The sequence below is a fragment of the Clarias gariepinus genome, chromosome 16 (assembly GCF_024256425.1).
Source record: "Clarias gariepinus isolate MV-2021 ecotype Netherlands chromosome 16, CGAR_prim_01v2, whole genome shotgun sequence".
In the NCBI taxonomy this organism is placed as follows: Eukaryota; Metazoa; Chordata; class Actinopteri; order Siluriformes; family Clariidae; genus Clarias; species Clarias gariepinus.
In genome coordinates, this window is record NC_071115.1 from 1,966,391 (window position 1) to 1,990,113 (window position 23,723).

General features: G+C 41.3%; 1 protein-coding gene across 4 annotated transcripts in view; it reads left to right on the forward strand.

Moving 5' to 3' along the window:
• ppfia3 (PTPRF interacting protein alpha 3) overlaps positions 1 to 23,723 on the forward strand; it is a 48,597-nt gene that overhangs the window by 13,790 nt on the left and 11,084 nt on the right. For all 4 annotated transcript variants that reach the window (XM_053514850.1, XM_053514853.1, XM_053514851.1 and 1 more), the window contains exons 3-24: positions 743 to 844; positions 2,408 to 2,572; positions 2,671 to 2,745; positions 2,836 to 2,895; positions 2,985 to 3,113; positions 3,532 to 3,624; positions 6,384 to 6,436; positions 8,420 to 8,513; positions 10,561 to 10,695; positions 11,790 to 11,873; positions 13,464 to 13,595; positions 13,690 to 13,752; positions 17,522 to 17,601; positions 17,932 to 18,097; positions 18,181 to 18,374; positions 18,726 to 18,966; positions 19,416 to 19,549; positions 19,723 to 19,874; positions 20,860 to 20,953; positions 21,262 to 21,343; positions 22,175 to 22,375; positions 22,595 to 22,657. In XM_053514850.1, the coding sequence (XP_053370825.1) occupies positions 743 to 844; positions 2,408 to 2,572; positions 2,671 to 2,745; positions 2,836 to 2,895; positions 2,985 to 3,113; positions 3,532 to 3,624; positions 6,384 to 6,436; positions 8,420 to 8,513; positions 10,561 to 10,695; positions 11,790 to 11,873; positions 13,464 to 13,595; positions 13,690 to 13,752; positions 17,522 to 17,601; positions 17,932 to 18,097; positions 18,181 to 18,374; positions 18,726 to 18,966; positions 19,416 to 19,549; positions 19,723 to 19,874; positions 20,860 to 20,953; positions 21,262 to 21,343; positions 22,175 to 22,375; positions 22,595 to 22,657 (2,592 nt within the window). The remainder of the gene's footprint in view (positions 1 to 742; positions 845 to 2,407; positions 2,573 to 2,670; positions 2,746 to 2,835; positions 2,896 to 2,984; positions 3,114 to 3,531; positions 3,625 to 6,383; positions 6,437 to 8,419; positions 8,514 to 10,560; positions 10,696 to 11,789; positions 11,874 to 13,463; positions 13,596 to 13,689; positions 13,753 to 17,521; positions 17,602 to 17,931; positions 18,098 to 18,180; positions 18,375 to 18,725; positions 18,967 to 19,415; positions 19,550 to 19,722; positions 19,875 to 20,859; positions 20,954 to 21,261; positions 21,344 to 22,174; positions 22,376 to 22,594; positions 22,658 to 23,723) is intronic.

Below are 23,723 nucleotides of genomic sequence, written 5' to 3' on the forward strand. Positions count from 1 at the left end.
ACACACACACACACACACAAACACACCATGTATCAGAATAATGTGATAATTAGGACGTCAGGTATCAGATGAAGAGAGCGAAGCTGCTACATTCACAGTTGTAGCTTTAATAATGACGTATACGGTTATAAAGTCTTACGTCATGAGTTCTTCTGCTTTCTGGATTTGCTGGAAAAAGGGGCGTGTCTCAATGACGCGAGATTCTGCTCCTAGATTTAAGCATGTGATGTCCACTGGAGCGAGCCGCGCGATGTAACCGCTTCAGTGTGTCACGCGCTTCACTTTAATTACAGTCAGAATCACCGCGGGGGCAGAACACCAAACACACTGTTGAGTAATTAATCAGAGCGTTTCTGCATTTCACCCAGTCTTCCCATTCTGTCCTTCTGTCCTTTCTCTATTTCCTTTCCTTTTTTCTGTTTTCTTTCTTTTCTTTTTCTTTCTTTCTTTCCTGTTTCATTTCCCTCCTCCCATTTTTATCCGCTTCCTTTTTCTTTTTCCTTTCGGTCAGTTCATCCTTCAAACCTTCCGCACATTTTCAAGCTTCAGATGTGAACATAAGAGACTGAAGTTATTTTTTATTAATGTAAGGAATCAGACTCGTTCATTAACCTGTGATCAGATCCACTCCGTCCTGAGGACATGACCTCATCTCGCTGAGCTGGATTTAGCCTCTCGCCTTTATATGATGATTAGCTTTTAAATAGTTTTTAAATTAATGTGTGTGTGTGTGTGTGTGCAGGAGTTCGCCGTGTTGACCAAAGAGCTGAATGTGTGTCGGGAGCAGCTGCTGGAGAGAGAGGAGGAGATCGCAGAGCTCAAAGCTGAGAGGAACAACACAAGGGTCAGTACAGTGTGTGTGTTTATGTGTGTATATATGTGTGTGTTTGTGTGTGTGACGTTTACATACTGTAGACCCACCAGACTTCATGTTAACAAGCTATAATTTTGGTGAGTTTGGTAGAACATCTACAATACCTTCATGTAATTTTTCTGATGTAAACATTCAGATGCCTTTAAACAGCTTGGAAATGTTCATAAAATGACATCATTGCTTTAGAAGCTCCTGATAGCGTGTATGTTGGGACAAAAAGTACAAATCAAGCCAAAAGACTGTGTGAAGACACTGGAGGAAATAGGTACAAAAGTATCTGTATCCACAGTAAAGCGAGACCAACATCAACGTAACCTGAACGGCTGCACAGTGAGGAATAAGCCACTCCTCCAAAACTGGCAAAAAAAGGCCAGACTATGGTCTGATAAAGATCTGAAGACTTTTTATCCTCTGATCTGATGAAAGAAAAAAATGAACTGTTTGGCCATAATGATCATCAGGATGTCTGGAGATGAAAGGGTGCGGCTTTAACTGAAGAGCATCATCACAACCCTGAAGCATGGGGGTGGCGGCATCATGCTGTGCCATTGTGTATTTGCCACAGGAGGGACAGGTGCATCTCACAAAACAGAAGTCATCATGAAGAAGCAGGATTATGTGGATATTTGTTTAGCAACATCTCCAGAACAACATGTTTCATCAGCCAGGAAGGTAAAGCTTGGTTGTCAATGGGTCTCCTGGATAGACAACGACTCCAAGCGTACTCCTGTGGAATATTTATGGACAGAACTGAAAAGCTGTGTGTGTGTGTGTGTGTGTGTGTGTGTGTGTGTGTGTGTGAGGTCCCCCAATCCTGTCTCAGTTACAGGAAACTCCAGCAACTTATTGTAAGAAGCTTGTGGAAGCCGACCCGAAACATTAGTCCCAAGTTACACAATTTAAAGACTTATTCTTTACTTCACTAGGATTACTGATTCAGGAATTATGAAAAACTGAGATCGGATATATTTGGCTAAAGTGTACAGTATGTTGAAGCTTTCGTTCTTCTCTTCACTTAAATTTTCTTCCCTTATTCTCTTCTATTCCTTCCTGTCTCCCCTCCTTCTTTTGCTGTTTATCTTTCTCTTCTTCCTTAATTTGTTGTCCTCCCCTTCCTTCCTTCTTCCTCGTCTTTTCTTTCCCTTAACCTTCCTTTCCTTCGCTTTCATTTTCTCCCTTTTCTCCCTTCTGTCTCTCATTTCATTGTATTTTCTTTCCTTTTTTGTTTTACTTTTCTTTTCATTTCTTTTTTTGCTATCATGTCCCCCCTTATCTTTCCTTTCATACTTCCTCCTTTACTTCTGACTTCCTTCCATCACTTCTTCTCCCTGGATCTCCTTTTTTTTTCTTCTTTCCCTTTTTTCATTCCTGTCCCTTAATTTACATGGTCCTCATGTTTTTTCTACATTTCCATTTTTTCCTTCCTTCCTACCATTTGTTCTCCATATTTCCTTTCCTCTACTTTCCATTTCTTCTTGTCCTCCCTTCATTCCTTCTTCTTTCCCCCTTGTGTGTGTGTGCGTGTGTGTGTAGTTGTTGCTGGAGCATTTGGAGTGTCTGGTGTCTCGTCACGAGCGCTCTCTGAGGATGACGGTGGTGAAGAGACAGGCTCAGTCTCCGGCCGGCGTCTCCAGCGAGGTCGAGGTGCTCAAGGCTCTCAAGTCTCTGTTCGAGCACCACAAGGCTCTGGACGAGAAGGTGATTCACACAAACACACATACACATCCATCATGCTCGTTATTTCACTCACACACACACACACACAATGCTACAGCTGTCTCCCTGTCTGTGTGCAGGTGCGCGAGCGACTGCGCGTGGCTCTGGAGCGAGTCTCCGTCCTGGAGGAAGAGCTCGAGTCGTCTACCAACGAGGTCACACATCCTCACACATCCTCCTCCATCTCTCCATCTCATCTTCTTCACTTCTTCCTCACACACACGTCTTTCTGTTCTTCCTCGCAGGTCTTGACTCTGCGTGATCAGATCAAACGGCGTGAGCGTGGTCAGGACAACGGTAAAGAGGTGAGGCCCGACTCCTCCTACACCTCCTGCTCTTATCTTTCACTTTTCTCTGTTTCACTATTTTTTTTTTTTGTTCATTCGGTCCTCAGCGCCTCCCGAATGGCCCGTCCTCCATCTTGGACGACGGAGAGATCGACAGACAGAGGGAGGGAGAGATTGAGCGCCAAAGGGCGGAGCTTTCACAGCTCAAAGAGCGACTGGCTCTCATGTGCAGACAGGTGTGTGTGTGTGTGTGTGTGTGTGTGTCAGAGAGAAAGAGAGACCTTTTGCATTAGAAGCCTTCATAGGCTAAACTACATGGTTGCCATGGAGACGTGTTCAATAGTTTTCCCTGCCCTCTAGTGGCCGACTGCAGCGCTGCAATCCATCATTTATTCCAGTTACATCATACCTCTCTCCCTCTCTCTCTTTATCTCTCTCTCTCCCTCTCTCTCTCTCGATCTGATCAAGAGAACTTCACTGTCATGACAAAAAAAATCATGAAAAGGTTTCCATGGAGTGAACTTCCATCCCTTAAACTGGTCCTGCTTTTACAGACTCAGTTATGTGGCAAGAAAAAGTCACATCGACTCAACCAGGGAGCTAATAATTAATATTAATATTGGTGTGTGTGTGTGTGTGTGTGTGTGTGTGTAGGTTGGAGAGATTGAAGAGCAGCTCACAGCAGCCAGGAGGGAGGTGACTAAGACCGAGGAGGCCAATCAGAAGCTTCAGAGGGAGATTAAAGAGGTTTGAACGCACACACACACACACACACACACACACACCCTCATTCTTTCACCACAATGGCTGCTCTTGTCATGCTGTAGTGATTAATTGTGCAACAGCACACACTAAACACACACAACACACACCAAACACACACTGCCTGTCATTCATCTCTGATGTTCTGGATGATGTTGAGTCACTTTGTTTTGTGCTTCGGCTTGAACGTCTGCGATCTTGGCAGCCGTGAGCTTTCATGTCACGGCACCGACGTGTCTCGCTCCGGAATTTTCCTTTTGTGATGAAGATCTTTGTGATGCGGCGCGCGTTCAGCTCACTCTCACTTTCCAAACTGCTGATTCTAAGCAGGTGATTCAAAACAAGTAACTCAAAGCCTGTGATTAAAAGCAATTCAAAGGTGGCGCGGTGGCGTAGTGGTTAGAACTGTCACCTCACGCCTCCAGGGTCCGGGTTCGATTCCCGCCTCGGGTCTGTGTGTGTGGAGTTTTCGTGTTCTCCCAGTGCTTAGTGGGTTTCCTCTGGGTCCTCCGGTTTCCTCCCACAGTCCAAAGACATGCAGATTAGGCTAATTGCCGTTCCCAGATTGCCTGTAGTGTGTGAATGTTAATCACCATTGGACTACAGAGGGTCCTGGATGGATAGAGAGACGGAGAAGTGAGTCAAAGCGAGATATTTAAAATTAGCTGAATCAAAAAGCTGTCGGTTACAACCGATTTAAAACAAGCAATTCAAAGCAGTTGATTTAAATGAAAAATAATCATTCAAACCAAATGATTACATACTAGATAATTCATAATTCATTACTTCATGAACAAGATAGTTCGGTACACACTGATTCAGAGGAAGTGATTCTAAAATAAGAAATTTAACACAACTGCAAAACAAGACATATAATGACTTTAAACAAGATATAAAAAAACTGAAAAAAACAAAACAGAATTTAAACGACTCAGTGATTCATTTCAGTGATTTAACCCCAAAATAAATGTTTAAAAAAAATCAGACTTGAAAAAAATCTAGTGAATAATACAAAGGACGTAAAACTACTCGGTTTATTTAACGAATCAAATTAAAACCAGGTGTTTAAAAACAAACGCGAGAGTCAAACGCACTGATTCAAAACAAGTGATTCAATTCAAAGCAATTTGACACAATTTGATATTTAAAAACAACAGAATAAAAATCAACACTAATGCATAAAAAAGAATTCAGTTCAGCTTCGAAATCAACAATTAATTCACAGAACAAGCATTTTAATACATGAAATAATTAAAAGCAAAAAATCTACAAGGCGACACGATGACTCAGTGGTTAGCATGTTCGCCTCGCACCTCCAGGGGCTGGTTTCGATCCCCAGCCATGGTCGATTCCCGTCTCTGAGTTTGCATGTTCTCCCCGTGCTCGGTGGGTTTCCTCAGGGTACTCCGGTTTCCTCCCACAGTCCAAAGACATGCAGATTAGGCTAACTGCCGTCCCCAAATTGCCCGTAGTGTGTGAACGAGTGTGTCCAGGGTGTCCCCCGCCTCCTGCCCTAATCCTCCTGGGATAGGCTCCAGGCCCCCTGCGACCCTGAATACAGTATAGACGATGAGTGGGTGAGTGATCAAATCCACAAAGAACCAAATAATAAAAAAAAAAACCTGATAATTCAGAACAAAAATTTAATTGAGATCCAAAATAACTGATTAAAAACGAGCGAATGAAAGAAAATTTATAAAACACATTTAGACAGAAAGCACTCTATTTTTCGCTGCTCTCTCTCTCTCTCTCTCTCTCTCTCTCTATTGTGTAATTGTTGATCCCCCCAGCATGCAGGTAGCATTCCACGCTACTGTCTATTGATAATAACTAGAGCATGTTAGCGCTAGCCTGCTTTAGCCGTTGCGTGCGTGTTTCGCCTCCAGCTGCACTACACATCACCTGACCAACAGTTTGTTGTGATGAGAAAGTTTGTGATAATAATTTTTTAACAAAAAGCTACCAAACACCCATGTTTACACAATGTTTAATAACGTGTTAATAATTTCACTGAAAGCTTAGTAGGAATCTAAAAATAAAATATTCATATTTACACCTAAAACCCAACACAATAAATGTAAAGATATTTAAAGCTAGTCAGAACTGAATTAAATTGTGATTAGCGCTTGATGCTAACAGTAGGTCCTGTGTAGTTTTAATAATTTAAAGCCTTTTCCTAATATTTTTTTTAACACATCTGAGGTAAATGTGAACATTTTAAAGCATTTCCTCTCAGTTCCTGATGAGCCTTCTGCCTCCAAGTTGTTAAAATGTGCTAGCTAGTTACATCCTTATCCTCAGAAAACAGCCCGCTGCATCCATGTTTCTCAGTTGCCTAGCAACAGTTTTTGCTGTATTTTGAGTATTGTTTTGTGATATTTCTGCGAGACAGAATTAAAGCCTAATCTTCTGCAAAAACAATTTTAATTTAAACATTTTAAAAATATTTATATGCTGAACTGAAGAGTACTTTTTGTTTATTGGCATGATACTTGGCATTTTGTTACTCTGGACAATGTTTTGCTAACGTCTGAACACTTTTTCACAATTATTTGTTTTTATATAGCATGATTTTGATTTATTTCGTAATAAAGGTTAAATTGACAGGAAGCGTCAACATTGACGGCTACTGAGAGGTTGAGGGAGTAAATAGTTAGCATGCTAAGTTTTTAGCTTTATCTAGCGTTTGGTGCAAAATAACTTCTCTCTCTCTCTCTCTCTCTCTCTCTCTCTCTCTATTATAGGCTCTGTGTCAGAGAGAGGATATGGAGGAGAGAATAACCACCCTAGAACGCAGGTAAAGTTCTGTGTGTGTGTGTGTGTGTGTGTTTTAATCCCCTAGATATTAAACACATATTTTAAATGCAGAATATTATTTATTCAACTTGAAAACAAATTTATTATTAACAGTCATGAAGCAATGTACAAAATAATAGCAGCTGCTTCTTATTAAATATTGTTTTTAAAAAACAGAGGTAATTTTAACATGTACTGTTTATCTGCTTCATGTACGTAATGTTGTGGAACATTTAGAACTTAGTGGATGTTTCACTGTATTTCTGCACTTTCTGACTGATGCGGTCTCCAGATGGATGGAAATCACAGTCAGATTCAATCATTTCATTATCGAGTTCAGGATGAACTGCAGCCTTGAGAAAAAAAAAGTTAATAAAAATTTTGAAAGGTGGATTGTATCGCTTCTCCACGACTCTGTAGGTGGTTCGTGCCTCTTCGTTATGGATTCAAAAATATAAAATTCTTACTATTTATTGCTGTGTCGCCCTTAAAACTTGTTTTTCAGTTTTATTAATAAACATATACAGTGGTGTCCCGGCACACGAATCTTAAGAATTTTTGCCTTAAGAACAAGAAATCTGCCCCGTCACGTGAAGCATTTTCGAATGCCCGCTTGCTTCCAGTAAGAAGCAAGGACAAGAAGATTGCGCCTTAGGAACTCACCTCCAGAACAGATGAAATTCATATGCCACGGTTCTTTTTTAGCACAACCTAGGCAGTATGATGAACTGAATTTTTATTTTAACCAACTATACAAACATGACTGACCAAAAAAGTTTTAAATGGGTCACATAAGCAAAGAAATAGCACAATTACACACGATCACATGTTTTATGGTTGTTTTCAGTTATTTATATATTATTTATGTTGAGAGTTTTACATTTTTGTGACATCATTTCCATATTCGGTAGTGGTAAAAGTTACACATTATGAAAGTAATAATAACTTTGGTTCTACCTGACATATCCAAAAACCCCAAAACATAGTAAGATGTCTGAAGCCTTCTTGTTAAAACACAAGCGCAAGACTTCCACATAAGCACATATATTTTTTTTAGTCGTCATGGACCTATGCTGTGGCACGGATCTGTCCCGCTTGGGTTTTGGCTTGACCTCTCGTCAAACTGTCATGATTTCCACTCATCACTGAATAATGTTGTTTGGTTTTAGTGGGTAAGGGTTAGGGCGATTACATCATCATGGCGGTCGTAGTGTTAAATTTGGAGGATGAAGCGGCTCGATGCTCGGTCCTAGATTGTTTGCTAACTGCTTATTTTTTTGCTAGCTATGCTGAGATAGATGACCTGACATTTTGCACCGTCTGGGTTCAAACATTTATAAGATGTTTATAAGGTTTATAAGATTTATAATATGGTCGTAAGACAAACTACAAGGATCCGGGTCAGTGTTAGCAGGTTGAGTTGACAGGACAGAAAGGAAGACCTCTAAAAGACCTCTGATCTCCTTTATACGATAAAAATAAAAAGACACAGAAAGCCTTGACAAACCGCAGGTGGTCCGAGAGACATCGCAGCAGTTCTTGACGGTTGTGACGAGTCATAGTAGATTGTGAGGTGTCGTAGGTATATCGTGGGTAAATCTCCGAAAATGAGAAAGCAGCCCTGTAGGTGTCAGAAAATGTACAGCTTTACTTCTCTTCCCTCCTGCCTTATATATTATATAAACTGCTTGTGTCAAGAAAGTCATCAGTTTAACAAGCTTTCCACGACTGTTAATTAATAAATTATTGTTCGATTAGGTGGAGTATCTATATGAGTTACTGTGTATGAGCTGTTGCTATGGAAACTATATTCTGTCTAATTAAAGCAGATGAATATAAACCTAAATAACACACACTTTCTGACCAATCAGATTCAAGCATTCGGTTGCACTGCACTGTTAATGAAACTAATTATAAAATTCCTTGTAACGCTGCTGCTTTTCCCAAAAACTTCATTATTTAGGAGCGTGTTCTTTTCCTGCAGGTACCTGAGCGCCCAGCGGGAGGCGACGTCTCTTCATGACATCAAAGACAAGCTGGAGAACGAACTGGCCAGTAAAGAGTCTCTGTACAGACAGGTACGCACTCGGCCTTCTGCTTCCTTTTGGTCTAGCATCTGTTGGGGATATGGGCTATAAATATTGCCGTGTGTGTCTGTGAGTCTGTGTGTGTGTGTGTGTGTGTGTGTGTGTGTGTGTGTGTGAGAAAGAGAGAGAGTTTCTGTTTCACAACTTAGGTGTCATCTTTAAACACTGCAGTGCATTGTGGGTATTCTGACAGAGCTCTGTGTGAAGTAAATGCTTTGCTATGGTTGGATTTAGCAGTGCATTCTGGGAGGCTTTTATCACCATTTATAATTATATAAATAATAATATCAGTAATATTTTATTAATAAATAATAGAGAGATGGGGAAAATTGTTTCAGTTAGGTATCACGATTCTTTTGCATGACAATTCATGTATCGTATTGTATTATATACATTTTAATATAATAAATGATATTATTATTATTATTATTATTATTTTTACATTTGGTGTTGTAAATTGCTGCCATCCCTCTATAATTCTAGTCTAAACTATTCACACATTGGCAGGAAGCTCAGCCTCCCGCTGGGTAGCAGCAAATTATTTGCTAAGTTTGTTTAAAAAAAAATCTCAGTTCTATGAAAATATCTTTATCATACTAATAAAGTTAAAATTATCGAATGTTTCTTATTATAAGACGACAATAAAGCAGTGATATTCAAAAAAACTTTTTTTTACTAATTTCATCCTTGAAAGATAATACATTGTTCAAATTAAAAAGATGAAATAAACAAATACAATAAGAAAAATGAAGAGAAATTATTTAGGTTTCGGATTAGTGAAGTTACTTTTGTGGTAATCTTCTAACGGAAAATAATAAAAAGAGCTGTAGTTATTTAATTCCATTTTTATGTGATATACTGTAATATTCTGAATTATTTATTTATTTATTTATTTATTTATTTATAAATACTTATAATTAGTCAAATTAAATCTGCCAGAAGTCTTTTCCATGCTAAACGTCTGGCTTATATATTGTTTAAGTGTAATCTGGTCTAATGTTTTGAATATTTTCTAAAACCTTGAGGACTAATGAGACGGGACTCGTACGGTTCGGGACATGGACGATCCACAGGATGATAACATCTGACAGTTATTCGATGTTGTGCTCTGAGTGTCAGTGATCACCGCATTCAGACGTGGATTGTATTAGTTTCATGTTGTCGAGGCGAACTTTCTCAAGATTATATAATAATAATAATAATAATAATAATAACACGTTTCATTTACTGTATATGGTGCAAAAAACTGCATCTTAGTAAGTACAAATATTTTAAATCTAGTCAAATCTATCTGCTAATTCTTAATATAAGATGAGAAAATAAATATAGGATTTTCAGCCTATTTAGATTTTTTACATTTTTAGAAATAAGCAAAATTATCTGCCAACATTTTTAGCTTGAAGATATCTTAAAATAGGATATTTTTTATTGATTTTTTTTAAAGGATTTGTTATAATAAGAAATCTAGCTGTAATTTAGTCAGTACAGGGGTGTAGTGGTTCACACTCGCACCTCCAGGGTTGAGGGTTCGAGTTCCAGTTATAATATTCTATAATAATAAATACGAGATTCATGTAAATCGATTTAAGATACTTTTATTTGATGTCATTTAGATGTCGGGTTTTGCATCGTGCAACCAGAAAACACACAAAATGCAAAGTGAATCAAAATATAATCCAGTGATTTTGTATATCGAAAAAAAAGAGAGAGAGTTAAGGTTAATTTAAAAAAGACATTTCCTCTTTCTCCCATAAGTATGTTGACGTTAAACACCAACTTGTCAGAGATTACCGAGCATGCTCACGGGACATTTAGATTTAATCACACATAGAAAAGGGAAAAAAAAGAAACCTCTATATCAGGCAAAAAGAGCTGAAAAACACATAACGGGGGCGGAGGGATTATGAATTCATTTCCCGACGTTGAAGGCTTTCGCTAATATTATGCTGTAAGACGTAGAGTGTTCAGTCGAGCGTGTCGTTCTCATCTGCTCGCCTGTTCTCCTCATTCTCATCATTCTTTCCCCATCTCTGTGCAGAGCGAGGAGAAGAACAGGCAGCTGCAGGAACGTCTGGATGACGCAAAGCAGAAGCTCCAGCAGACGCTGCAGAGAGCCGAGACGCTGCCCGAGATCGAGGCTCAGCTCGCTCAGAGAGTGGCCGCTCTCAATAAGGTATCTCTCTCTCACACACACACACACACACACACACACACACACACACACACGGTGTAAAATCCCTACAGTGTTAATTATCACTATTTCCCCCCCTTGTCCCAGAAGGATTCGATCCGCTAAGACGTGTTCGGTGTCGTCGCTTTGCCTCCATTTTGCTCAGGAACTTCAGTACTTTGAGTACGGGGTGGATGTAATGTCAGTCTGTTTCACCCAAATATTTACCTTCCTGCAGAAATTCTGCCTCTGTCACCTTCCACAGACTCGCTAATGTGATTCAGGACTCAATCATGTCATAACCGACACAATTAGCAATTTGACAGGTCGCGCGAATAAAATTCAAAGGGAGGCAAAATAAAATAAAAAAGGAAAAAAGCGTGGAATTTATTTTTTACTTGTCAACACATTTGAAATGAAATACCAAGTGTCAAATCTTTCAGTTAATACACAAGAGTGTACGGGTTTGCACTGAAAAATACGTCAAATGTTTAATTATACGCTAATCAGCCATAACATTACCCAAAGCCAGCATCCCCACCAGCCCGTCCCCCCTCGCCCCCCTCCCCGCGGAGCCACGCCCCGAGGGGCCAGAGCCTCCCTGGTGACACACAGCGAACCCCAAACCACGCTGGTTTCACTGTTATGACTGATGGATGTATCACGTATAATGTAGTTTATGGAGTGTTTAAGGTTTTGTGACACAAAGTGTTCAGTGTGACATCCTGATCGTTTAATAATCGTAAATTTGCTTAGTTACAATTTTAAATTAAGTAATTGTAGGTACATTTGTGGGACTAAATTCAAAAGAGTTACATTTTTTACAGTGTAGTTTTTATATGTTAACGCGGTTTCTCATTAAAAACAAAAGGCCACGCCCACAACAATCAAACTACGTAACGTGTTTGTAAAGTTTTACAAGTTTACGAGCGACTTGTCACCTGCTTGTCAGTTAAAAATTGCGTAAAGGTCTCTCTTCTTTTGCTGAGTTTTAAAATCCAACACTATATATATATAGGCAGGTCTCACTGTCTTGTTTTTTCCTCTTTCTCTTGTCCGTCACGCTTGGTCTGGTTCCCTCCGTCCTTCTGTCGCAGGCGGAGGAACGCCATGGCAACTTCGAGGAGCGACTGCGACAGATGGAGGCACAACTGGAGGAGAAGAACCAGGAGCTGCAGAGAGTGAGTCACGATTTCTTCCCCCTTTTACATCTCTCTCTCTCTCTCTCTCTTGATTTCTCACTCTGTCGTTTTTCCCCTTGATGCTGGAGTTTAACCCTCAGAGCTCTAATAACGAAAAATCAGAACACTGTCTGTTTTAGACAAAGACACCGTAAAGTGTGTGTGTGTGTGTAATAATTGGAGCTCTGGGTGTCAGGAAGGCAAAGTAAAAAAAACAAAAAGTAGAAGTTATTATTAAAAAAAGTGAAAAGAAGTGGGAAGCAGGGAACTGCGGGGAACGCGCTGTCATCGTTTCTGGGACAGAATCATTTTTAGACTTTCCTTTCCACACGAGCGAAGAAAAGCGGAACGCACCTCGGACCAGACGGATACGGTGTCACATGATGCATAAACTCACAGGCAGGGTTTATTAATAGCTGAGAGATAAGTGAGAGGATCACATGGTGTAAAACGTTTTTTTTGTGTTTACGTGACTACCTGCTTTGAATCACGTCCCCGACTCGGCCGGAGCTCTAAGGTGGTCCAGTAAAGAGGTTGCGGAGGTGGCGAGTGCAGCTCCTCCGGTAGCGTACTAAAGTAGGTTTTCATGTATCTAAACTTTACTTGGGTATTTTTTGATAAGTATCTGAGATACTTTTTTCTTCTACTGACTTTTGCTCCGTCCAATCTAAACAGAGTCTCGTTACTTTTCAGATGATGATCACACAAAAGTGAATCGATTTTTAATCCTTAATATAAGCATCTACGCTGTCACTCACACCGTACCATGACTGAGCTCCACCCCATGTGGGAAGGACAACCTACTGGATTCCATCCGGAAAAAAAAGAAAAAGAAAATTCTAATGAAGAATAAAAAGTGACCTGGGGAGGCAGAAATCCACACCGAACTAACCGTTCTGTTATTTGTAACCACATTAGCATAGAAATTAAAGAAGCAAACCTTACAGGTTACTTTAATTTTGGTTAAAGTACTCTTTTAACTTAACTCCATCACCATGGAAACGTCTGTTAATTGACTTTTACAGTTGAGAAAATATGACAGGCTTTAGGACCTTGTGATGTTGTGCTTTGTAAAGTTACAGCTTTACATGTTTACAAAGCACTGGCACTGGAGGCTCCTTCCATCAATGCTGGGTAAACATCCGAGCATTGTCTATGACGTTTTTACATTTATTCCCATCGTTATGTGGAGCGTTTGCGTCCTGCTGTTACTATAGCAACGGTAAGGCATTGGAGCGATAATTTGGGGCATCTAAAAATTTACGGGAACTTATATAATAAACATATTTATTATTTTTAGTATTTCCCTTTTTTTTTACAGACACATCCCCGCAGTTCTCTTTTCGTCTTTCTCTTTTTTTGGATGTGTGTGTGTGTGGAATTTGTTGTACCATGTACATGTTCTTGCCACTGTGTGTGGGGGGGGCTTTGTTTTACATTTGCTCTCCTCTGCCCTGCTCTTCTCTCACTTTGCCAGACAAGCATTTTTTTTATCAGAGGACAACACGCTTCTTTTCCTCTCACTCACTTCCACCCTGTCTCTCACTGTCTCTCTCTGTCTCTTTCTGTATCTCTCTCTCCTCCTCTCAGGCGAGACAGAGGGAGAGGATGAACGACGAACATAACAAGCGTCTGTCCGACACGGTGGACAAGCTGCTGTCCGAGTCGAACGAGCGCCTGCAGCTCCACCTGAAGGAGCGCATGGCGGCTCTCGAGGAGAAGGTGAGCGCTCACACGGAATAAGACGCCATTCCTTTCTTAAACTGTTTCTCTAAACGTGAGCCGAGTAAGAGCGAGACTCGTTGTTGCCCCACAGAACGCACTGTCTGAGGAGCTCGCCAATATGAAGAAGATCCAAGACGATCTGCTGGCAAACAAGGTAGATTTACCTCTACACACACCTGCACAGAAAAAACACAACATGCAGAACATCAGAGGATCCTGACAGTATACAGTACTGCACTCATCATCACACTGATACATCACACACCTGAATGCGCCCATTAATACACACCTGCATACACATGTCCACAGATCAATACACACCTCCAGAGATCAATACACTCCTCCATAGATCAATACACACACCCAAGGATCAATACACACCTTCACAAATCAATACACATCTCCACAAATCAATACACACCTTTATAGATCAATACACACCTCTACAAATCAATACACACCCCCACAGATCAATACACACACCCAAGGATCAATACACACCTTCACAGATCAATACACACCTTCATAAATCAATATACACCTTCATAGATCAATACACACCTCCACAGATCAATACACACCTCCACACATCCATACACACGTCCACAGATCAATACACACCTCCACAGATTAATACACACCTCCACACATCAATACAATTCAATTCAATTTAGTTTGTATAGCGCTTTTAACAATTGTCATTCTCTCAAAGCAACTTTACACACTCAAAAGAATTATTTAAGTTTGTATGGAATTTAAATGTGTATGAATCAAAATGATCAGATTGTCCCTGGGGAATAAACCGAGGGCGACAGTGGCAAGGAAAAACTCCCTAAAAAATAGGAAGAACCCTTGAGAGGAACCAAACTCAACAGGGAACCCATCCTCATCTGGGTGATAACGGAGAGCAGGAACTGATCTGCATTTATACTTCATGTTAGTTGGCAGGCAGTTCAGCATAACAGTTGATGTTAATTGATGTTATTATGGAGTCCAGGTAGTTATTGGAGACTCAGGTAGACTCAGGAGACTCAGCTGCCAACACCAGTCGAGGCCAGAACCGTCTTCATGGTAGAGTGAAACCATCCCCAGACACCAGACACATCCCAAAGAGACACAGGGGACATCCATGTGACGAGATCTCCAACCAGAAGCGGGGCACCAGGATGGGTCAGACAGGTCCGGAGGGCAGAGGGAGTCTGGATCACTGGCAGCTCAGGAACGACATGTGTAGCTCGACAGAGAGAGAGAAGGAGAGAAAGGGGGGAGAGAGGTAAGAGAGAGCAGAAGAGGAGAGATAACAGTTAGGTATGGTCACAGTCAAATAATGTATAATGTGAATGTATATTAACTGTAGAGTGCAAGCAGAGACTCCGGCAGGACTAACTATGACATCATACCTAAAAGGGAGAGCCAGAAGGAAACACAAACATGAGGGCTTCCTGACATGTAAAGCAAACAATCACCTCACCGTCAGCAAACCTGAGTGATCAATGAGAGTGAGGAAGACAGCATCCAAACATACCAGTTCACCATAATACTCTACGTCCATGAGTCCCCCAGATCTGCTCCTTTACCTAAGGCTAATCTATTTATAAAAATGCTTGGCTAAATAAATAGGTTTTTAGCCTGGACTTAAACACTGAGACTGTGTCTGAGTCCCGAACACTATTTGGAAGACTATTCCATAACTTTGGGGCTTTGTAAGAAAAAGCTCCGCCCCCAGCTGTAGTTTTAATAATACGCGGTACTGACAAGCAGCCTGCATCCTTTGATCGAAGTAGTCGTGGCGGATCGTAAGACACTAGCAGTTCGCTCAGGTACTGCGGCGCGAGACCATTTAATGCTTTATATGTCAAGAGTAGTATTTCAAAATCAATGCGAAATTTTACAGGGAGTGAAGATAGGGTAGGGGTGATGTGCTCATATCTTCTGGTTCTAGTGAGGACTCTCGCTGCTGCATTCTGGACTAGCTGAAGCTTATTTATGCATCTAGCTGAACAACCAGACAGTAAGGCATTACAATAGTCCAACCTAGAGGTGATAAAAGCATGAACTAGTTTTTCTGCATTGTTTAGCGACAATAAATTTCTTATCCTGGCAATATTTCTGAGGTGAAAGAATGCTATCCTGGTAATATTATCTACATAAGCTTCAAATGAAAGGCTGGAATCTATAATCACACCAAGGTGTTTTACTGTTGCACTTGATGAAACAGAAAGGCCATCTAAAGTTACGGTGTGATCTAAAATCTTACTTTTAGCTGTATACGGTCCTGTGACTAGAACTTCTGTCTTATCTGGATTAAGCAGAAGGAAGTTAATAGGCATCCAATTTCTTATGTCCTGCACACATTGCTCAACTTTAGTAACCTGGTTCATCTCATCAGGTTTTGCTGAGACATATAACTGTGTATTATCAGCATAACAATGAAAACTAATACCATGCTTACGGATTATGTTGCCCAGAGGAAGCATGTAAAGGGAAAAAAGCAGTGGACCTAAAACTGAACCCTGTGGAACACCAAACTCCACTAGAGGACATACAGAATAATCACCATTTAAGTCTACATACTGAAAACGATGGGTCAGATAGGATCTGAGCCAGGAGAGGGCTGTAACCTTAATTCCTACTACATTTTCTAATCTGTGAAGAAGAATAGTATGATCAATGGTGTCAAAAGCTGCTCTGAGGTCGAGTAATACAAGTATAGTGACACAACCCTGATCAGAGGCCAATAGGAGGTCATTTACTACTTTAACGAGTGCTGTCTCTGTACTGTGATGAGGCCTAAATCCTGACTGATACAGTTCATGTATGCTATTTCTATGTAGATATGAGCATAGCTCATACACACCTTCACATATCCATACACAACTTTATAGATCAATAATTACATCCACAGATCAGTACACACCATCACACATCAATACACAACTCCACAGATCAGTATACACCTCCACAGATTATTACACACCTCCACAGATTAATACACACCTCCACAGATCAATACACACCTTCACAGATCAATACACACCATCACACATCAATGCACACCTCCACAGATCAATACACACCTGCGCTTGTCATTGTACACATGCATAATTCAATACACACCTGCCCAGTCTAAACACACCTACACAAATCAACGTACACCTACATATATCAATACACACCTGCATACATGAATAAACAACTGCAGACATAAATACACACTTAAATAGGACAGCACACATTTTCCCAAATCAATACACACCTGCACACAGCGATATACACATGCACAGATCAATACAAAATACAGACATGAATACACACCTGCACAAACCAGTACACACCTATCCAGATCAATACACACTACAACAGATCAATACACACGTACATACTTTAAATCACACACCTACATTACACTTATGTTTAGGACCATGGGTATTTATATATCAGGACAGATAAGAACACAGCTGTACACGGCAAATCCACATCTGCATATGTTAATTGACACCATCACAGGTCTTCACAACACAACCTACACACACCAGTACACACATACACGTGTTAACTCCCTGTCTATATGTATCAGCACTTACCTGCACACATCAATACACAGATGTACACACAAGTGAACTACTGTACATATGAGCGTACACCTGCATATACATTGTATTAATACACACCTGTACACTTCAGTACACATCTGCACGCATCAGAACTCACCCACGCACTTTAAAACACACTAGTACACGTCAGGAGACATTTGCACACACCTCTATATTTCCCTTTGGCTTCCCCACTCGTCTCATCTTTTATTTTCTCTTCTTTAAAATTTTTCATTCCCTATCCCTCCAATCCCTTTCCTTTCTTTCTTGTCTTTCCTTGCTTTTATTGCTTTTCCATCCCCTTTAATTAATTCTCTCTCTCTCTCTCAGGATCAGCTGATTGCAGAGTTGGAGAGGCTGCAGCTGGAACTGGATCAGTTGAGGGGCAGGTCTGGCTCCTCCTACTCCCGGTAAGCTACCGCCCCCCCCCCCCCCATCGGTCTTCCTCATTGGTGTTTTATATGAGCTAGGCCTAACATGACGTCTTGTGGACATGATAAGGATTTCACCACTACTCGCCTTTACAATGGAATGTTCTGGCTTATAGTTCTACTCAGCAAGTATAAATAAATATGATTATTAATTATGTGAAATAGGAAGCGTTTAAAATAGGAGAGTTACATTTACGCATGATGACTTGCCTGTGGAATGACACCTGTCAGGAACCTGTGAAGAAAATGTACTTTCGTGAGCTGTCGTTTAGTTCCTGAGTGCTGACGGTTCTCGGTTCCCCACGACAGCTCTCTTCCTGGCAGTGCTCTGGAGCTCAGGTACTCCCAGGGAGGCGGTTCTCTACCTGCTGGCTCCACCACTCACCTGGATCACTATGGAAGTACAGGCTCAGGGGGCGTGGTCAGGAGGACCCACCGTGGACGTTGGGGCGGAGCCAGAGAGGACGCCAGCAAGGTGAGAAGCTTCAGTTCGCTTTCATTACCTTGTGGCATTGTTTATCTGAGATCAGATCACTAAACCTCTCCTGTCTTTTGCAGTACGGCGAATGGGAGAGCGGCGCGTTGCTCGGGCCGGGTTTCGAGGGCGGAGTCGAGGGCGGATGCTCTGATGATGAAGAGGATCGTGAGACGCTCTTCGGCTCTGAGCTGCTTTCTCCCAGCGGACAGACGGACGTCCAGACGCTGGCCATCATGCTTCAGGAACAGCTGGAAGCCATCAACAAGGAGATCAAGTGAGCTTCAGATTCACTTACGCAAAACATGTTAAGCTTTATGGATTAGGGAAGGAGCTCAAACTGATTGAAACCAGGAACAGCTTTATAAACAGCTGGAAGAGCAACAACAACAGATCCATGAAGGTTCATCCTGGAGTTTTCACTAACTTGGTTTTGCATTGTTGAGATTTGATTTAAAACTGTTTAATTCAAAAAGGTAGCACATCATTACCCACTGTGTCTAAAGGATCAAATCAGAGTCCCTGTGGCTATTCTTCACCGACTCTGGGGTTCCTAAGTTCTATTCCTTACATGCTTTGCATATCTGAGATTTGCCAATGTACAATTAATCCCTTTTCTGTGTCTCAGGTTGATTCAGGAGGAGAAGGAGAACACGGAGCTGAGGGCTGAGGAGATCGAGAGCCGCGTGAGCAGCGTGGCTCTAGACGGACCACCGGTTCCGCCATCCTCTTTGGGAAGAGACGCCAGTGGCAGGACCTTTATTACCCCGTCTCTCACCTCCTCCACATTGGCGTCGCCCTCTCCACCCAGCTCGGGTCACTCCACCCCACGCCTGCCCCACTCTCCGGCACGCGAGACTGACAGACAGGTAGCAATGAAATTGTCAGTGAGAATAAGAGGTTAGCTTTGTACTCGAGAAATGAGTTGTAAGTTCTGGCTCAGGTCTGTGTTACAAATATATTTTTATTACAAATTAGGCAACAAAAATTTTAGGCTCAATATCAAGAGACTTACAGCGGCTTAGTATTTTAGATCTTAACGTATAATTACGGTGAAGCTAACAATCAGAAATTAGGCTACAGCACAAAGGGGCGCTGTAGTAACAAGTTACCTGATACTGTACATTACACAATGGCGTGAAAATCCTTAATTTGTTTTTATTTATTTATCCAACAGAATTGCCAAACTTAGCTATTAATTTGTGGTTTTATTTATAATTTATAGAAAATATGTTAAATGCTTGATCACTAATAAGGTGCTAGCTATATTGTAGATAACGTTCTGCTTAAATTATTAGAGATTAATTTTGTTTCTCAGAACAACAAGGAAGACGATAGGTCCCTGGCTCTGTTGGACTCCACCCCTCCACCAACCCCACGTGCTCTCCGATTGGACAGAATGAGCCACACCCACCCCGGAGCCATGCTGGACGACAGCCGCGAGTTCCGCAGGTCAGGGAGAGAAACGCTTTGATTAAAAACGTTATCTGTATTACATAGTCGTAGCTCCACTTGTATTCAAACACTAGTTAGTTTAGCATTAGCAAACATGTCTAGTTGAACTTGAGACTCATCCCCAATCCGCATATTATTTAAAAGAAGTCTCCTGTCTCTTGTCCCTGCAGTCTCTCGGCAGACGGAAGCAGCTCTAACAGCAGTCAGGATTCCCTCCACAAGGCCAGCAAAAAGAAAAGCATCAAGTCTTCCATCGGCCGCCTCTTTGGAAAGAAGGAGAAGGGACGCATGGGACAGCCTGGCCGCGAGTCCGCCTCTTTGGGTGAGTCAGGGACAGGACAGAGACAAGGGATATGAGATCAGGCTAAGATCAGGGTTGGGCAAAGTATACAAATCCTGCACTTAAGTAAAAGTAGACATTCAATAGTGCAAATTTCACTCAAGTAAAAGTAGAAGTCCTCCATTTACATGTGTACTTGCGTAAAAGTAAAAAAAGTACTCACCTTCAAATGAACTTATGTTTGAAAAAAACAGGGCTTATATTATCTTACAGTAGCCTTTTTCATAGTAAAAAATCTCTCTCTCTCCTTCCTGATTGTAAATGTGTTAGTTTCATCAGCATCTGCAACCAACTCTGCTTCTGATTATAAACACCTGTTAAGTCATTAGGCGTTTCTCAAAGGAATGGCGAGTCACGCAATTATGTATAATAGTCATTCATAATAGTCATCAGTTGGCAAAATTCCCGCTTCAAATACAAAGTAAAAGTACTGATGTTTGTTGTACTTTTGAGCGGAGTACAAGTAAAAAGTATCCCCTAATAAAACTACCCATGTAAAGTAGAGATACGTGAAATATGTACCAAAGTACAGTAACAAAGTAAATGTGCTCATTTACGTTTCACCTCTGGCTGAGATATAGGAGACACAAAGGACAGGGACACGATGGGCAGAGACCTAAGACAAGGGCATGGGGGACCAAACTATAAAGGGGTACATGGTACATAAAGGGTAGAGAATGAAAAACCATGAAAAGACAAATAGTGAGACATGAAAGACAGGGACATGGAGTACCTGTACATCAAGGGTAGAGACAGATATAGGGCAAAGACCTGACAGGCACTAAAAACAAGATAGTGCCTTAGGCAGAGATAAAAGGGATTGCTTTATGAAGTATGGAAACATTGGTGGACAAATATGAAAGCAGGACATCCATAACTGTTAAGTTATTCTATAGTCCAAATAACCCGAGTCCACTACTAACCACTTTTAACACCAAGTTAAATTTCACCTTGGTTTCTGTTCCAGCTTCCACTCCCTCTGATGATCTGGGCTCCGTTGATCCGCTCGGTCTCACCAAGATGGCCGGACCTGTGGACAAGGACCGCCGCAGCAAGAAGAAGTACACTTCCCTGTCTTCTCCTCCACAATGTTCTGTGTCTCAAATTACTCTGCATTCATACTTTATTATACACTTATAATACTCATAGTGGAGGTTTCTAGGGAAGTGATGTCGGAGCTGCAAAATGGTGACATTTTTTAATCCAAAAAAGACAGGAAAATGGGACACTCCAGCTAATTAGGGCTAGCTAGGCAGTAAAGAGAACTGTTGATTAGTTTTTTTCCTCTCTGTAGCGTATCTTTTTCTTGGTGTGGTTCATGCTCATGTCTCATTTCATTAAGCTCATTGTGTCTCCTTCATTCTTACAGACATGAGCTGTTGGAGGAGGCGTGTCGCCAGGGCCTTCCCTTCGCCTCCTGGGACGGCCCCACCGTGGTGTCCTGGCTGGAGGTTCGGTCTATTTTTATTTACATATAATTATACTTCACAACCTGTCTGTATAGGCTGCAGCGTCTGTACAACACCAGGGGGCGATGTGTAGCCATTCCGACATGGCCGAGCCACTAGGTGTCATTATAGAGAGCTAAGAACTCAACGTGCACCTCAACATAACCTGCGTCCTGAGTGTCCGAAGCTTTAAATGAATCGCTCTCAAATGCCACTTTGCAGAAGTGGATTTTTCTGGACCGGAAATGACATAGAAATTGAACTTGAGTTTGGACATTATTAAGCATTTCCTGTCCATTTTTCAACATGCAGCTCTTTCAACATGAAATTCTGATGAAGCAAAACAAGCAGAAAAATAGCAACTGATTATTGTGTCCATACAGTATTTAAGAGAGACCATTTAAAAAATGTATATCACTAACACAGGTGAATTAGAGGACGTCATGGTAATACAACACTCGTATATATCTACAGACGAACAATGGATCTGTTGCTACTAAAATGTAATACAAGCTACAGTTAGCAACGTTAGCCTCAGCTTCAGGATCCGCAATTGAGGATTCAAATCATTTTTAAAGAAATTAGCTGGCCATTGAGCCTTAGTGACAACCACAGTTCTACCATTCTCAGGAACATTGTGCACATCATGAGAGAAAAGCAAGATAATTTAAGTTTAAAGAAGAAACCAGGTGCCAACAAGGTGTAAAATTGATCAAAAAGTGAATTTTGTGTAATTGGTGCCAGGTATTATTTGTTACCATATTGTTCTGATGTTTCTTAACTTCCTTGCTGTCTTTTTCATCATCTTTCTCTCCCTCTTTGTCTCTGTCTCAGTTGTGGGTGGGCATGCCGGCATGGTACGTGGCAGCGTGTCGTGCCAACGTAAAGAGCGGCGCGATCATGGCTAATCTATCCGACACAGAGATCCAGCGTGAGATCGGCATCAGTAACCCGCTGCACCGCCTCAAACTGCGCCTCGCCATCCAGGAGATGGTGTCGCTCACCAGCCCCTCTGCCCCGGCCAGCACCCGCTCTGTAAGAAACACACACACACACATACATACACTATCACAACACAAACCTGCATATGTTTTAGTTTGGGTGTCGAATCCTAATTGGAGTGAAATTGATTCTTTTTATTAATCTGCTGTTTGTTTTTCTAAAGCACATAATTAAATAAACCAGAAAGCTAAATTCATCCAGAGTTGTCTGTTGGGCTCAAAATGTCATGTCTTTTTTTTTGTGTCTTTTCAGTCAACCAGTAACGTGTGGATGACACACGCTGAAATGGAGTCACTTACGGCCGCCACCAAACCAGTACGTACCTTTCAGAGACACAATCTACATGCAGGTGCAGCCTTATTATTATCTGTCTATCAGAGAGCGCCTTTAAAATATTATCAATTTAAGCTAAGATATGGTGGCACGGTGGCTAAGTGGATAGCACTGTCGTCTTGCACCTCCAGGGTACGGGTTCGATTCCCTGCCTGGGGGTCTGTGTGCATAAACTCCCCGTGCTTGATGGGTTTCCTCCAAATAGTCTGGTTTCCTTCCACAGTCCAAAGACATGAAGGTTAGGCTAATTAGCATTTCCAAATTGTCCGTAGAGTGTGAATGTTGACCGGAGGTCCTACCACGGTCAGAAAAATGGTAATAAATACAATGGTCCCCATTGGCCTCCATGTAGTCCTAGTTGGACTATGGAGGCTCCTAGATGGATGGATGGAAGCTAACATATACTGACTATTACTGAGCTAATATTTGTTCTTGAACATCCATCAGTTTTATACAAAATATATATATAATAAAACACATTACACTATCAGATCATGCCAGTGAATCATCGCTGTTCTCAACTCTCAGGATTTGGGGTCTCACAAAAGCTAACTAACTATCATTAATCAAAACACCAAATTAACCTCTGGCTTATTAGTTAAATATAATTATTTAAATACTAACTTGCAACACTGTTTTGCCCACAAAATACTTTAAAATGTTTTATAATCCCTGGCATGTTTGCTTATATCTCCTACTGTAGCTAGACCTAGCAGTAAAGCTTTATCTCAGTCAAGAGTTAGATTGTGCTAGCTAGCTACTTTGCTCCCAAAAATGTTTCCTCCTTCAAACCTGTTAAGTTTGGGGCCCTGTTAAGTGCTCACCCTGTCAACCGGAGATTTGAATCCCGGGTGATGCTGTAGCCTCTCGCAGCCGGGGGCCTAGAGAGAGCCGATTGGCCGAGGTCTCTCAGAGGGGTGGGAGGGGAAGCACTTAGCGCTTTCATGTCAGTCGCGGCTCTACACATGATAGTCTTCGGCCCTCCATGTCTTGTAGTAGTAGACTTGATGGGGGAGTGCCCTAATGGGAACTGGCTATGACTAAATTA